Source organism: Gallus gallus, chromosome 6 (assembly GCF_016699485.2).
Source record: "Gallus gallus isolate bGalGal1 chromosome 6, bGalGal1.mat.broiler.GRCg7b, whole genome shotgun sequence".
NCBI classification, from domain to species: domain Eukaryota; kingdom Metazoa; phylum Chordata; class Aves; order Galliformes; family Phasianidae; genus Gallus; species Gallus gallus.
This window is the reverse complement of record NC_052537.1, coordinates 24,310,594-24,327,277: the sequence shown is the minus strand read 5'-3', so window position 1 is coordinate 24,327,277 and position 16,684 is coordinate 24,310,594. Positions and strand designations below refer to the sequence as shown.

Here is a 16,684-nt window from a genome sequence, read left to right as displayed (position 1 = left end):
GAACTAGGTTGACTCTGAGCCACCAAATTGCCCTAGTGTCTATTTTTTAACTTGGAGTGAGCACTTCTAGGCACCCTCTGGATTACCTCGCATAGCTCTGTAGGGTTTAAATAGAAACCGCATCTAGTTAAAGCAAATAATGGAAAAAGTTGGTGTTCCATCCACTCTTGTTACTGACAGTTCCCAAGATCCAGGAAACAGGTATTTGCATTTACTTTTATTCTGTGGTTTTGGCTTCGCAGCAAGATCGGGATAGCTGTTTATGTTAAACATGTAGGCTTTGGGATGCTTTTGCCATTTTGCACCAAAGTCATTTGAGACTTCTCATCCTGAATGTGGGGTTTCTGTTGTCGTAGTTTTGTTTTGTCACAGTTGTTTACTGGCTAGCTCAGGGGATGTGGCATCACAGTTTCTAATCCTAATTCTGCTGCTGACTGATCACAGACCTTCAACTAAGTTGCTTCATAGCTACGTGCTCCAGTTTGCTTTTAAAGCATCCTACGGTGTTAGTATGAGTTATGCAATTTAAACTGTTAATATACTTTGAGATCCCGTGTCAAAACCAATGGAATATACTTCAGGGACAACAGAGCAAAAAGGTTGCCAATCAGTTGTTTCCATTTCTAGATTTAAAGATGTATTTAAGATATGTTTCAGCACATTCAAATTTGTGAACGCTGCGTTATTCACTGATAATTTTGTTTCTTCATTTTGTTGATCTGGTGGTTGCAAACAGCTGGAAATGTTATATAGATTAGGTTAAGAGATTGAAACTGTTTGTCTATTTGGTTAGCTATGTATATGGTCCCTTTATAATGATCAGTTGGATCGGGTGGCAAACGAGAAAAAAAAACACTATTATTAACCTGTAAACGCTGTGTACCTCTTCTCTTCAGACACGTTCCGGTAGGCGATGGGTGGAATTTCCAATGTGACTTCAAATGGCGCAGTTCTGTAGGCACTGCTGGCTCCGGTCTGTCCTCATATGTCTTTGTGCAGCCTCCATGGGCTTGTGCAGTGGCATGTGTAGAGCTGCAGGCAGCGTGTGCCTCTGTATTTATTTTGCTTTAGTGCTTTCGACATTGGAGAGAGGAGGGAGAGGGGGTGTTAAGGCGGCAGAATGGATGAGCTTATGGGAAAGCAGAACACTTGCCAGATTAATAATAAAGAAATTACTTTGAAAATGTCCCGTGATCTGTAATAGTTTCACGGAGCAGACGGGTGTTATTTCGGGATGGAATCCATACGTGAGCTCCTTGACACTTTGCTGTTGCCTGGGAAAAAAATCCAAACAATGGAAATAGAAGTGGTGGAGGCGATCTGCTTCCCTCTGAATGCTGCTGGGTTTTGGAGGGGAGCGCTCATGATCAGGTTTCTGGATACAGCTTCATCAGACTTCTATGTTCCAGCTGTAATCTGATTTTTCAGTTTTATGGCACTTAAATTACGCAGGGATGGTTGGTTAATCTTGGGAAATTGCTGGGCATTGTGTTGGGAATCTTACGAGGTGCCATAAAACTTTGACGCCTTTTTTCTCTGTTTCCTATCCGAAACTGTTTCACCTGCCTAAATAAATCTCAGGCCCAAACTTTCACTCTTAATACAATTACAAATATGGTGATGCGTCTGAATGTTTCTCTTTGGTTGAAGAAGGGATAAAATGAAACTGAAAATCCAGTGTAACTTTGTATCCTCCTGGAGGTATCTCACACAGTGTGTGCCATTGTGCGAAGTCATTGAAGGGTTCATCTGAGCTCTTACTGCTGCTCTCACCTGCAGCCAAGAGCTGTATGTCATATGCTGGGACCTCTTCTCTAAGCACACATCTGGGGGCTAACTGTTAACAGAGAGCATCTGGTCATCCTATCAGTGATGATATATTTTTTCATTATTATCCTTTTAAAAAGGCTTTGGGGAACTTGGACGTGGGATGCTATCAAAAGCTAAGCCATTTAGTTCCCTCGCGTTTCTTTTTAACTCTTCCTGCTTATTAAAACACAGAAGTTGTCCGTAAAGTGAAGATAAAACAGAGTGCTTCAACCATGAGGAAGCAGGAATCTGGGTCCCATGTCATGGCTGGCTTAAGCCCAACCATCAGCCAATCTTTTCTAAAAACATAAATGTTAATCACACATAGTCAGCTCCCATTGCATTTGCTGATCCACTCAGCACTGCTGCAAGTTTTGTTGCATTTATTTGATTTCTAGTGAAACGTATCCTCCTTACAATTAACTTCTTTGGCTGCTAAATATTTCTGGACATGTTTTGAAAAGTATTATTAAGTGCTCTGTTCCAGAAATCTCTCCTATCGGGAGTAAGGAGCCGTCTGCCAACGTTCCTCCATAGCTGTGTAATTCTGGTGCATTTGGTTTATTTTGTTGGTCACATTACCACAATATTATACATGCAAATTGCACTCAGGGTACAGCGTGCTTCTGAGACTGCACAAACAAAATAGTAACATTTCTCCCTCTCTATCTGTGCTCCTCTCCTGTGTTACTTGAGAAGAGACAGGAGTTAGGTTCCTACCTCAGAACTGACTGACAAGAACAGTAACAAAACCCTGATCAGTTCACTTGTAAAAATATGAAGGACTGTGAATTGCAGTGTTGAGGATATCAGGGCTCTGTGACTCCTGTTATGCGTGCTCAGCAGTTCCTTCTTCCTTGCCATACAACGCATTTTTCTCTTGTTCAGCAGAATTCTTAGAGCTTAAAAAGAAAATAAATACTGTCATCACCGAGCGCCTTCTGCTGTGGCCAAGCTGCAGGGTTTAATCTTTGAGGAAGAGCTCATTAGTAGGGAAATTAGCACAGAAACAGCACCTGAAGTCTGTTTTTTTTTTCTAAGGCTGTGGATCTGCTGTGGGCTCAACCACCTGCTCCCAGCTTGGCCAGGGTCGCTACACCAGGGGTGCAGATCTCTGACATGGTTACAAGGATATTCCTCCAACCAGAGATGTAATGCTTGCTTTTTCACAAGGGAAGGACAGGTGAAGGCAAGAGAAAAGTGGTGTCCTGGTAAAGGAGATGCCCGGCTGCTGACAGATATGGAGCTGGGAACAGCACCAGCACAGGGATGCAGGAGGTGATCTCACGCGGTGCCTGCATTTGGCTGGTCGTATTGTCCAGTGCTGGTGAATGTTCAAATCAGCTTAATTTTTAACTCCAGAGCTCTGAGTTAAAACAATTATTTTCTGAATGGCAGAGACCAAAACCTGGGGAAGTGAAAGCATGATTACTTCTAATTCTGGCAATTGGAAAAATGACTTGAGGTTAAAATATCCTTTCCTAAAAAGGTTGGGTGATATTAGTTTTGATCTTACTCTGACTCCTTCTGCAGACCTTTTATTAATATTCAGGCTTTATAAGCTCTTGTCACTTCATCCTGCCCCTAAGCTGCTGTGGTGACATTACATTTTTTGCACACCTGAGCAGTATTACTGAGATCAGCTCTAAGCATGGGGCTGGGCTGCATCTGCAGCTTCTGCCAAGCACCTGGCTTCTCCCAGAAACTGTCCTGATGGTTTGATTTCAGCTTTCATTTTTAGTTTCTAGGATAGTGCAGATATTTACTACTTTGAGTAAACCCTCCAGAATTAAGTTAAGCTAATTTTAGTCAGCTTCTGGGAGTAAATTTCTGTAAGTATTGCAGAACCATAGAATTGTTTAAGTTGGAAGGGACCTTTGAATGCCACCCAGTCCCATTCCCCTGCAGTGAACAGGGAGACCTGCAGCTCCAGCAGGTGCTCAGGGCCTGTCCAACCTGACCTTGGGTGTCTCCAGGGATGGGGCACCCCCTCCCTGGGCAACCTGTGCCAGTGCCTCACAATCCTTACCATAAAACACTTTTTCCTAATATGCAGCCTAAATCTCCCCTCTATCTACTTAGCCCCTTGTACATAGAGGGGTTCCATTCATAGGAGATGTCTTCCTTTATTGGGATTTAGAACTGTGTTCCTGAGCACCTACAAAGGAATGGAACATCTGCCTAGGCCTGCACGAGATGAGAGAGATTGGCTCCAATTGCTTTGCCACTGTTTAGTTTGCCATTTAATCTGCCTTCTTGGATCCAAGTTTAAATTAATTGATGTGTTCCCATTTCCTGTCCTGAACGTGTTGTGCAATAGCCTTTTTTTTTTAAGACGTATTTGTTCAGTTTCACTCCAGCACTGAGTGAAGCAATCACACTGCCAAATGAGTTGGTGGATGCCTTGAAGTCTGCCAGGTCCCACATACTGTCAGGGTACAATCAGCCCTTGCCACATACAATTTCTAGGTCATGGGGGATATTTACAGGTTGACAGAGAAAGATCAGCCTTTGCCAGCTGTTACCAAGTCAGGACTGGTACAGTGAATTTCTTGTTTTAGTCCAAAGACCTGCTCTAGAACAAAAAATATGCTTATAGAAGTTGTTCCTTTCATTGCCTCTAGTAAACTTTCCCAGATCATCGGTATCACCATGTGCTCTGTGTTTTATTTAGTCCCAGGGTTCAGTTTGTAAATATTCCAAAAGAAAGTGATGAAAAAATGTCTGAGGCTTAGAGATCTTTCCATGGTTTTGGTCAGTTTGGTGTCGTCATCATCTAAACATAGGCACGCTGGACTGGAAGCGATCTCTTGGGTCACAGCTCCCTTGTTTTCGCCTTTCCCAGGCACTGTCGTATTGCCCTTTTTATAAGTGCATTCAGCTCTGTCTCAGCAGCACTTGTTTTCTGTCCTCATTTGGGAAACCGTTCCCAAATGTTGCAGTTCTGAGTCGCCCTTCAGACTCCCGAGCTTCTTTAAATTTTCCTTCCTATTCCTGCTGTGTCCTGAGGGGACGGGCAGTCTGGGCATTTTGCTTGGACGGAGAGCTATGCTCCAGGGGCTGAGCCTAAAGGAGAGAACAAAATGGGACTCCGCAGGTTGGACAAAAAATGTTGCTAGCGTTTCCCAGAGGTATGTTATTCCTTCTTAAATATCTCTTTTAGAAACAAACTGCACAAGGATTAGGTCAGAAATCATGTGCTGGATTTAAATAATAAATAGTGTTTCTTGGCACCAGCATCAGTAGAACGCAATCATCTTTATTATACAAAGTATGAGACTCTTTAGTACTGAATAACATTTTGCGTTGCCTCTGCTAAATCAGAGCTATCGAGATGTTAAGGCAAACAAACATTGATTCAAGCTGCGGATTCGGGTAATGTTCTCCACCTACTCAAAAGCAAGAGTGCATTTTTGCATCGCAACAGTGAATTTGAGTGATTTATGATCCCAACTTGTATTTCCAAAAGGCTTTTCTTTACTAGTTTAGAGGGTGGGGTCCCCCCCCCATAATTTTGTCTCGTTGAGGTAATCCATAAATCTATCAGTAAAGATAGTCATCACTAACCTCCGTGGCCCCTCGGTGACAAGCCCCATTGTCAAAGGCAGGCGATGTGCCAGGAAACTGTGACTCCCAGAGAGAGTGTGCAAGGTTAGGGGCAAAGCATGCTATTGCCAGAGAAACTATTCCGAGTGGATTTGTGTGGAACAACAACGATATCCAGTGACTAGTTAAATTAGCCACAGATGTGTTTTCTATAGCACTGTCCAAGAAGATACACAGTACTTTAAGGCTCGGTTGAGGCGTAATGATCTTCTGAAGTCAAATCAGATCCAAGCAAAACTGCATCTGTACTAGGAAAGCTTTTAAGGACTTGTGTAACATGATTCAGGCGAGTAGATGAATCAGACTGCTGCGCGCTGAACAAGGAGCACATCGGTGAGAGATGAGGTAAGGTGACTTGCATAGAAGCGTGACAGTTAGGTGTTAGTTTGCGGTGAAATCACCGGCTTTGGGGGTCAGCACAGCAGTGAGCTGGCACTGAGTGCCTCCTGCCTGCAGCCGGGCTCTCCGTGAGCTTTCCAGAATATCTGAGTGCTTGGCTTTGCACTTACTGTCTCCATTGCTCGGGTCCCCCCGTGCAACTCCTCCTCCTGCCGAGTTTGGTTTCTAATTACTCCGCTGAGGGTGTTAAAGATGTTAAATATTTGGAAAATTTTCACGTACTGAAGGCAAAGTACAGGTGGAGGACTCGGGGCTGCTCTCATACAGACCTTCCCTCGGCGTCACGGCTCAAGCGGAATGAGGGATTTCTGTCTGAGCTCAATGCTGAGGAGCTCAGCTTCCATCCCGCACCGAACTCCTGCCTGTGCTGCTCAGACTCATCCGCAGCGTTCCGATAACAGGCGGTGGGGAGAAGCCCTGCTGGATTACAGATCTGCTGCGTGCTCTAAAGTTCTGAGGAATCATGAGCAGCTTAGTTACTGCAGTAGTTGGAGCGGGAAGCAAGAGAAGCTTTTGTTGCATTCCCTGACCTATTTCTTTACTGTGGTATTTACTCGAATTTAAATTGAATATAGTGTATTAAAATGTTGTGATCAAAAACAGCCTGGAAGTATACAGCTTAGATTCTCATTGCAATAAGCCTTTAACAGCAAAAATGGAATTAAAAGCTGGTATTTCTTGTGGAGGAGCAGCAGATTTTATGACAGTTAAAAATAACATTTTTCACAATAGATGTAATATGGGTGAAAATTTATTTCTCTGTTTTTCAGAGATCTGTTAAATGTTTATTAATCACATTGATATAAATGCAGTAATGAGTATTTGCTTTGAGTTTCCAGATAGAATTCCAAGAAGGGTTTGAATACTGTGAGTTTATTCAAGGAAATGTTTTCTTTTCCTTCCCTTCTTACCTCTTTGTAATTTTGATTTTAATCAAGCAAACTGTATTGCTTGCTATCTTCTGTTTCCACTTGAACTCTGAATTCTGCTTCAGGAGCTTCTGCACTTCTATTCTTAGGAATTTTTGCAGGTCACATGCAAAACCATGTGTGTGTGCATGCATGCGTGTATGTCTCTAGACGGCATACCAATAATTAGAATAACCCTGCAAAGTCATGGCTTTGCTTCAGGAGAACTCATGGCCAAAAATGAATCTTGCCTCTGTTTACAGGTATGTTCTGGTTTTGACCTACGACACCAGGCAGAATGTATTTGTTCTAAAACACGATTATGTTGAAAATACTCAAACCAATGGCTTTGTTTTTTCTCTCTTTACAGGGTCTTTGTAAACAGAAGTTTAGCTATGGAAAAGATCAAGTGCTTTGGTTTTGATATGGATTATACGCTTGCTGGTGAGTATCTTCTTGCTCTTTGTCACTGACTTAGTTTGGAATATTACTTCTTGTTGAGAGAAGACCAGTAATTGATTGAGCTACTCCAGTTAGCAGGTGTTTCCTGTGTTAGCAAATATGTCATTCACTGTTTGTTCCACTTTCATTTCAGGTGTTTCTCTTTAATTTGTTATCTGGAAGTTGTATTTGGTCATGAGCCACATAGCTTTAGTATGGTTTCAAGAAAATTGAAACTTGAAAAGTATAATTACTTGCTTATATTCCACTGTCATTTGATATTGTCCCTGATGAAAGCTTGGTTTTGAATAACAGTGTGATTTTATTATCCTCAGTGCAAATGATGGACTACACCTTTAGTCAGCAGATGTTCTTGCATCTTTGGGAGTTTTCCTTTTTCCTACTCCTCTCTTGGCCACATCAGTGAAGTGTTTGTGAGAAGCAGCAAGGAAGGGAGCAGAGTTGGCTGATCAAGTTAATTTAGAAAGCATTGCCCATTCTTTGTGGCAGATAGTCTTTGGGAGGTTGCAGAAGACATCTAGTTTCATAAAATTTTCTGCCAGACTTCTCTGTCTTTCCAATACTTGACAGATAGCTTCTCTGAGACTTCTGCTGGAGGAAAGGGTAAAGTTACAGTTTTTTGTGTAATCAAACTTGCATGATGTTACATGTTTTAAGGAAGGAAATGATAAAGATCCCACTTCCACTTTCCTAGTAATGTCAGGTAGGCTGTAACTAAGGTTGTCACATAGAATTCTATCTTCTTTCTCACAGCCATTTCCAAGCTTGTGGATAGAAAGTTTCAATCACTCTTGATATTTCAACTTGAAATACTGAGGATCCACTGAGATATATTAAGTAGAGTAAGAGGGTCACCTAGTAATAGTTTAATGCAGAGTGTCAAGTAGGGTCACCTAGTTATTGTGTCTACTGAGTAGGAATGAGGGATGCTATGGGCAGTGCAAGGGGTCAGTGGAGAAGTGGAGGTTAGGAAAGGCTCCATGTGCTGACATGGTTGGACACAGTGCTCAAAAAGCTGTTTTGGAGGCTGTGGCAAGTAACTGAGCTTCAGATTTTGATCACTTGCTTTGGTGCAATTTATTTTCAAGCAGTTGTCAATGAGGCGCTAGTTATATGTAAAAGGTTTGGTTATTCAGCACCTTACTTATAAATCTGCTTAAAATTCCTGCCACTTTTTAAATCATAAAGTGTATCGCAGTTAATCTGTGCTGGATTTTCCAGATACAGTTCCAAAGAGGGCTCCCTGTTTGCATTTCCCAGCTGTGACAACCTTACGGCCAGGCTTTTAGGGAGTGCAAAACAGTTCAAGAACAAATGCTTTAAAAAAAAAAAGAAGTTGTGGGTTTTACTTCTGTACTGAAAGAACAACTTACTTTGACAAACTGGCAGCATTTCCAAGGACGCGGGTGATCCCAGTGGAGCAAGAAGCATGTTGCTAACTGACAGAAGGAGAGTTTCAGCGCTGTCCTCACTCCTCCGACTGTTCATTTTACTCAAGTGTTGCATGTTCCTGTAAACACAGAGCAAATGTGTTGCTATCCACAAAATGATGCTCAGTTTGATGAGAGGAAAGATGCGAATGTTTCAAGTATCCTTAATCGGTTCCTTGGGATGTGGAAACATGAGGCTTCCAAGGCTGGAAGGTCACAGCCATACAATTCAGCAGGTGGTCAGTGCATGTGGGGGAGCTGAGTGGCAGGATATGGTGCAAAAAAAGAAATGAGATGGGATCTGAGCAGAAAACAGGAAATCTGGACTGCTCTTGGGTAAGCTGCTGGCCTGTGCCGCCTTCTGTGGTACAGCAAAGATAAGAGCTGTAGGTCATTTTACAGGGAGTTCTAAGAACATAGTTAGGCTGGAAAGCCTTTTTCAGATGGAAAGCCTTATGCCTGCTGAGCGCTAGTTCCCCTTTCTGTTTTAGTCAACTTTGAAACTATCAACTACCTGTTCATCTTGTTATTATGTCACCATCATCCTTTCTTCTCCCTATGGGCTACTGTTATTTGACCATTATTTGCTGTGTGTAACTGTGGCACACAAGAAAAATTAGTTATTAATTGCAGGGGCTTTAAAGAACACAGTGTTAAAATATTATTACGATTAGTTAATTGGAATTATAGTGAAGAAGTGGTCAAGTATTACATTCATACATTGTAGTGCATTCATAAGACATCGTTATGTTTCCTGTCTGGGCAAATTATCCCCCCCAGACTGTTTCGTATGGATGTGTTTACTGTCTAGACTTCTATATGTATATTTATTTATATACACATGTATATAAAGCTAGTTTATCCACAGTTTAACACTTGGAAATAGTGTCTGCATACCAGATGATGTATGGTGAGCAGATGCATTTTGGAGGCCCATTCATGACTTGAATGAATAGACAAAGGAAGAAGAATGGAAGCTCCCCCAGTATCCTCATCTGATTTTCTGCTTTTGCACTTTCAGGTGTTGCAAAGTCACTTTTGTAAAGTTGCTTAAAAGTATCCCAAGCATTATCTTCTTATTCAGTGATTGACAGCAGTCAAAGCCATTAGACATGCCTAAAACTGTGCTGTGTTTTTGCTCTGTTCTCTTTCATGCGTTTTCACATCATCCATAACCTGATGGCATTCATGCTGTAGCTGCCAGTCATGGATTTTGACCGCTCAGGAGCAGATTGGTTCTTTTTGAACACCCTGAATTGCCCATCTTGTGAAGAGGATGCGTCAATGAAAGAGAACACAGTAACTCTCTTTCCTCCCAAATCAGTGGCCACTTGTGGCAACAAAAGCCTCCTTAGATGGTGGTTCAATACTAGAGAAGTCAGAATCATTCTGGACTTTAGAAGCTTGAGATGGTTTTGTACTTGTATGAGTTTAAGCAGACAAACCCACTCATAATAGCACTGATTTCTGTCTGAAATGAACTGATTTGGTAGGAATGTACTATTTCTATTTGCAAGTATGTATGGATGTAGTAACACCTACTACACACATGCTGCAGTGATCATGCATTTTGCTACTTGCATGACTGAGAGTGTCAGCTTGCCAGCTGACAGCAGTGTTAGTATCACCATGTTATATTGCAAATAAGATATGATTCTAGACATTTGTTTTATAGGGTAGTATTTCTTAACCTTATTAAATTAAAGGACCATTTGACTTGAAAACAAAAAAGATTCAAGGCTGCCTGATACAGCACTGCCACAATGATTTTGTTTGTTAGTCAAAATTAGGTTAAACTTTAAATTCTTGTTAATAACTTTTATGTTTCCTATGTTTGTCTCTTTCCCTGCATAGGGTTGAGAAATACTGTTAATAGAGGTGGGTTGGGCAAGTAAAGTCTTCTTGAAGAAAAGAGCCTGAAGGTTTTAGCCTCCTCTTCTGAGAAATTATGAATATTAAATTGCTGAATTTAACTGTGGTTACAGCTGGAAATAATTTGGCCGCTAGGATCTCAAAATAAAATAGAAGCAAATTGAAATTACCCTTGCGAGTTTTAGATTCTGCCTTGTCCCCTCAAGGATTAATCCTCATGGGGTGAGCGAGGTCTCCTATGCGTATGGAAGCTCGCAATGCTCCCTGGGTTGTTGTGCAAGGTATGCTAATACCAGAGGCTCCAAAATCTTTGTTGGATATCAGCCTACCTGTCCCCACCTCTTGTGGCCCTTTGGAAATGCAGCTGAGAAATGGCTTTTAGGGGAAATTTGGTTTGGCTGCTTCTTTCTCAGGGAGAACTACACTTTTAAGTATTAGGACTGGATCTGAGTAATGCACTGGCATTCCTGAGTATTACATGGGATAGGCTGCACAATGAGGTTGTGGATAGATGTCCCTTGACAGGCACGGGGCTACAGCAGCAAGGTTTTCAGACTGGCTGTAATTTCACACCAGCCCATGGGCAGATGGAGAGGGAGTTAGTAAGTATGACAAGCTGGGTTGTGCTTGAAAAGATTCCTCTGTGACCACCGCCCTCCTCCAGACGTTAGAGCCATGCTGAAAATTTTATCTTCCATCTCCGAGGTGGATAAGACATAAGATCAGCAAGCAGGATGCTTTCATTTGGGAGGCCTTCCCTGTACTTAAATCACTGCTGTTTCCATGTTCTCCATAAACCTATAATAAAATCATCACTAGCGGCTGCAAACTGTTTCAATAAAAAGAAGGGGAAATGAAGCTTGAAAAATACTGTTTTTATTGTGTGCAAATATGATTAATTCAACATAATCTGGAATGTAGCTCGTGTCCTGGAAACGTTACCAATGTAATGCCAAGGTTTGGTGCACTGCGAATGTTTTATTGCAAAATTGCTTATGCTTTCAGCTGCAGCATTTCCCTTCTCATCACATGGGAAAGACATGGGAAAGGCAGCTTTAGTCATTGTTTGTGGCTGCCTTTCCCAACTCGCTCCAAAATGCAACATGCATAAACAGGTTTGGCCCCTTCCTCATGTTCATGCCTAAGCCATCCGTGCAATCTGGGGGTGAGGGAAGTTTTACACACCTACATCTTATTTGGAAACATTTGGCTTTACATAATGGCTCTGGAAAAGATCCACCCAAACAGTCAGTAGGATTGGCTGCAGATCTGCAAGAAAAGGTGGCAGTTGAGAACTGGTTCTTGAGTCCATCCAGTGTTTGTAGCTCTGTCAAGTTGTATCGCTTTGTATGTTTCAGTTTCCATAACTGAGAAATGGGACTGACGAATTTGTTCCTCGTGTAAGACTTTCTGGATTACACAGATGAAAAGCAAAGTATAAACGTGGGAGTTTTACACATGAAAGGTTGAGCTGAGCACTTAACAAAGCTCGTAATGTAAGCAGCTACAAAGAAATATTTGTTCTCCTGCTCAGATGCCACTGCTGCATGTTTACTGTTAACTCAAATACGAATGTTCTAACTGAGCTCTCCTGCTTAGGTTAAAGGTTTGTCATCGGTTTCATCATAGTGTAAGGACTCTGGGCTTGGAAGCTCAGCAGTTCTACTTTTATCCCGGGTCTCTGAGTAATTCAGCTCTGTGTGTCATTTAGAAGTGTGGTGACTAGGGAGGGGGAGTGGTAGATGTGACAACAGTGGCCTTCAAGCTGTCCTAGCAGATATTGAGAGATGCTTTGACTCTTGTACATCTGCTGTCTACATTTTCATGTTTGCATGTTTCAGTTTTAACAGGTGCAGATTTTGCAGATTTCAGAAGCTGTTCTGGCCATTAGTGTTTTAAAGCTGAAGGCAGATGGAGAAGTCGAGTTGTTTGTAGTATGCTTTGAGGTGGATGTTTTTCCACATACCAGTGCAGAGCTAAGGGTGACTGTTGTCCCTGCTCTGCTTGGGTGGCTGCTTGCAGTAGTTTGTCCATGTAAAGCTGTGTACTGCAGCAAACCCGAGATCTGGAGCTGTGGCTTTTCAGCATGCTGGCACTGGGAATGAGGAGAGGAAGAAGCACGTGTTGCTTGCTCTGTCCCAGTAAATCGCTGCCCGCCAAACTGTTCATCAGCCATCAGTGGATTCTTGAAGAATTAGAGCATTAAACAGGAGCTGTGGAAGAACAAGTCTTCACTCTGCTCTCTTGCTGTCAAGAACACGGGAATAACACTGGCTGGGTCAGCAGTTCCTGCTTTTGCCAGACAGATAGAAGTGTGGAGGTATTTTTCAGTCTAATAGATGCCCTTATCTAGTAATCTCAATGCCACAATAGAAGTACTATTAAGTTGCAAATACCCCACTGATGAAGCAGATAGCTTTCTCTGTAGGAGGAACCAAAGCTGAGAGCACAGAAGGATTTAACTCCAAGATCACATGTGTGCTAGTGCTCTGTAAATGCTTTATTTTAGCACATGGCAGAAAAGCTTGTGTATGTGGCTCATTGATGGCATAGGCATTTGTGGTACATATATGCCCAGGTGCATACTGTTAAACAAATTAATTGTGTAGCTTTAGAGGACCACTCTCTTAAGTGAATATGGTCAGGCATGGAATCTGATAGAGCTGGGGGAGATGCATGTGGAGAACGCCTGACTTTGAGACTCCTACACCAAACATGAGTTTTGTTTCCTTCTATTTTAAAAATCATATCCAAAGGGAAAGTGAGCAAGACCATCAACAGGCAAGTAGAAACGATGTAGAGAGAAATAACAAGTCTCATCTACTTGATATGCCTGAATAATGCCTTAGATATAGACTATAAATGGCTGCTGTGCCTTTAAGTCATTTTATTTCTGGATGCAACCAAATTATTTTTCAACATTGAAGCCAATGCAACTATTTCTTCCCTGTTCAGGAAGTCTTTATTGAACACTAAACCCATATTTTGGCACAGTAGTTTGTTTCCATGGAAATGGAGGGATATTTCCATTATGGGATTATGACTCCCAGAGGGCTGTATCTGAGAGAGGTGAATTATGAAGGCCACTCGTTAAGGACAAAAAGATTATCTTGTGCCAAGGGAACTGTTAAAAAAAAAAATAACCCCCTTAAGAACAGGTGACTGTACAGTCATCTTTAGAATACTATTCCAGAGCAAAGGAATGTTATGCCAACAATTAAAATTGGCAAATAGAAGTTTCTTGAAATGCAGAGTCCGTCTGAATTGCTTCTCTCAACATGCAGAATGTCACCTCAGTGCTGTTGTTACCTCAAGCCATGCATTTTTATTCAGTAGAAGCAATGTTTCCAAGATGAAGCTCTGTTTTGCTGGCCTCTGAGGCATATCCAAACAGCCCCAATCTTTGTTACATCAAAGGCAAACAAAATGCAGCAGCAGAAAGCTAAAAATATCTAGTATTTACCAATGAGAGCACCAACAAGCCTGCTTTGGGAAGAGTTAAAGCTGATGATACTTGACAACATTTTTTCTTAGTGTTAAACAAGTAGAAACACAGCACTAAAGCAACCTGAAATGTACAAATCCAGCAATTCAGAGCCAAGCTGATCATACAATGGTGGGTCAGTCTTCGGAGCAACAACAAATGCGGTCTTTACAGATCCTTTTAGCATGCAGAGTGGGAGCACAGAAGCTGATACAGTTCCAGGTTAGAGGTTTTAGAGCTGAAAGCTGTGCTGTGCACTTGGGAATGTGTGCAGGAGCATTAGAGGTAAGGAATTTTCCATCGCTCTGAGGCTGCAAAGTGCGTGCCGGGCTGCTTTATGGACACTGCTGCAGTTACGGACTGCAGTGTCTTTGTTCTCCCTTTGTAGGTGTGCTCTGATTACCACCCAAAACCAGCAATGGACTGTCCAAAAGGGCACTGGGCAGCCATGGAAGCTCAGATGTACAGGATCTAAAAGACTCAGCCCTCCAGTGTGTGGTGACTCTTGCCTCGCTTCCTGTTACCAGATTCACCATCAGAAACATCTGTGGCTGCACAGGCCTCAGCGCAAGATTGGCTCTTCATGTGCAGAGAGCAGCTCGTGTGTGAGGCATGCAAAAGTACAGCTGGAGGTTTTGTTGAGGTCTTGTTCACTGATCACCTCAAATATGTAATTTCTAGTGAAACAGAAGAGGTGCATTAGGTATTGAAGCATGCTTAAAGCTCGACTTTGTCTTGCTGCACAGAACAGGGCTGTGTTTGATTGGGTTTATTTGGATAAATGAAAGTTATGATTGATATGACAGTGATTTCTTCCCATTTCAGATTGAAAAATTGGCTGCTCATAGCCATTTTGTTTGTTCAGCACTAGAAAATCTCAATTCAAATAGAAGCTGAAATATTACAATCTTGTTTTGCATAATATGGTGTGGTTTTATTTATGGTCTAGTAGTTAAAATCAAACAGATTGAAGAGAGCTGGGTTCTATTCCTGGCTGTTTCTCAGCTTGTTTTGACCTCAGACGAATCCCTTATGGTCTCAGTTCAGCCAAGTCCATAAACAAACGACAGTTGGGTGATTCACCACGTTCCTAGCTTAAAAGGTACGAGCTGTCCCTTGGGATTTCTTGAGGTTACAACCAGGCACATTTACCAGTTTGTTTGCAGGCACTGAGCACCCAGGTCAGCACAGCCCAGATGTGGGCCCCCAGCACTGTGAGGCAGAGCAGGCCCAACTCCTCATGCTGTGCTGAGCTGAGGTGGCCTGAGATGCATGCTCTGCACAACCAGGCCTTCCTGCAGCAGTGTCTGTGTTCTCCCCTGTGCTGGGAGAGGATGTTGGGAGGTGAAATGCCTGCATTTACCGTGGCAGAAGCAGCACACTGCTCAGACTTCAGTTTCAGGGCCAGCACCTGACTGCAGCTACCCGGTTAGAAAAGGCCCCACAACACAAGCCGATGTCGTGTTTATCCTCGAGTATTAATCCTATTCTTTAATAATTGTGTGTGTGCAAACTGATGGTAATAGATTCCCTAGAAGGAGTTTGACATGTAAAATGAAGATCATTATCTGGTTATGTCTGGGGAGCCTCAGACCTCTGGGCCTACAGCTGCGACAGGCTTTCCTCACACCATGGCTCTGTGGAATGCTCGCCCAGTGCTTGTTAATGTGTTTAATTGGAATTGTCGCTTCAGTGGGGTTTACTTTCTAATTAAGTCCAGTGTGCCAAGCACCTCTGGGATTGGTTGCTCAATTTCCTTCTGGATTCTCAATGGGAAGTGCCAGACCATGTGGTGGTTGTGTGGAACATGAAAGATCTGGTGGTACATCACAGTGGTACGTGCCCAGTGTCAGGGCTGCGTGCTGACGGAGTGGAGAACAGTGGGGAGAGATCTGTCCTGGTCTGGGATGCTCACCCAAAATCCCATTGGGTAGACCATGGTGGGGCAGGTTCCATAGGTATTTTGACTGCCACGAGGGATGGGTTGTGAAAGGACTTCTCGATTCTCAAGGCTTTAGCCTAAGCACTTTTCATCAGCACAACGCTGATAACAACGTATTCCTGATATGTACTTGGATTATGTATTTGTGATGCAATTCAGAATGTGGATCGATACTTCAGATCAGGAGAACTTTGATCCTGCTCTTTACAAGTGGTGCGCGTAATTTCAGAGATGTTTGCACAAGCTTAATTATGCATGCTGTGCCTGTATAGAAGTACAGAAACCTGGCTATTGTTCCCACCTGCCCATATAGGTTCTAACTGCCGGATTTGCATGCCCTGGCCACTGGGGAATAGACAGCAGCTGAAATAACCTGTTTCTAGTTATTTCACTTTCATTTCTTCAGGGCTTAACACAAAGTAATTGGGCTGCATTTCCTGTGCTTCAGAGACGAGGCTCAACCCTTCACATTATCTGTCTGCTTCATGACTTACCTGTCTTCGTGTCATCTGCAGAGAACCCGGATAGCGGGTAGAATTTCTGAAGACTGAGTGTTCCTTAAGCTTCTCGCAAGCCATCAGAGGAGGCCATCACCTGTAGTTTGAGAAATGCTGATCTTATCTGAACACCTGAAATTAGGAAGTCTCATAGTTTCCATCTGCCAGCCAAAGCTGTGAGGGTAGGCTAAAGTGTTTCAAATCCCAAATCTCAGCCACCAGGGCCAAGGACAGGAAAGCACACATGGACAGTGCTCTCAGCACCTGCATTTCAG

The 16,684-nt window shown here is 42.6% G+C and overlaps 1 protein-coding gene across 14 annotated transcripts in view; it reads left to right on the top strand.

Annotated features, from left to right (window-relative positions):
• Positions 1-16,684, top strand: part of NT5C2 (5'-nucleotidase, cytosolic II) — a 55,168-nt gene that overhangs the window by 21,377 nt on the left and 17,107 nt on the right. For 8 of the 14 annotated variants that reach the window (NM_001031234.2, XM_046942935.1, XM_046942934.1 and 5 more), the window contains 1 exon segment: positions 7,093-7,166. In NM_001031234.2, coding sequence (NP_001026405.2) covers positions 7,093-7,166 — 74 coding nt within the window. 14 annotated transcript variants of the gene reach the window in all.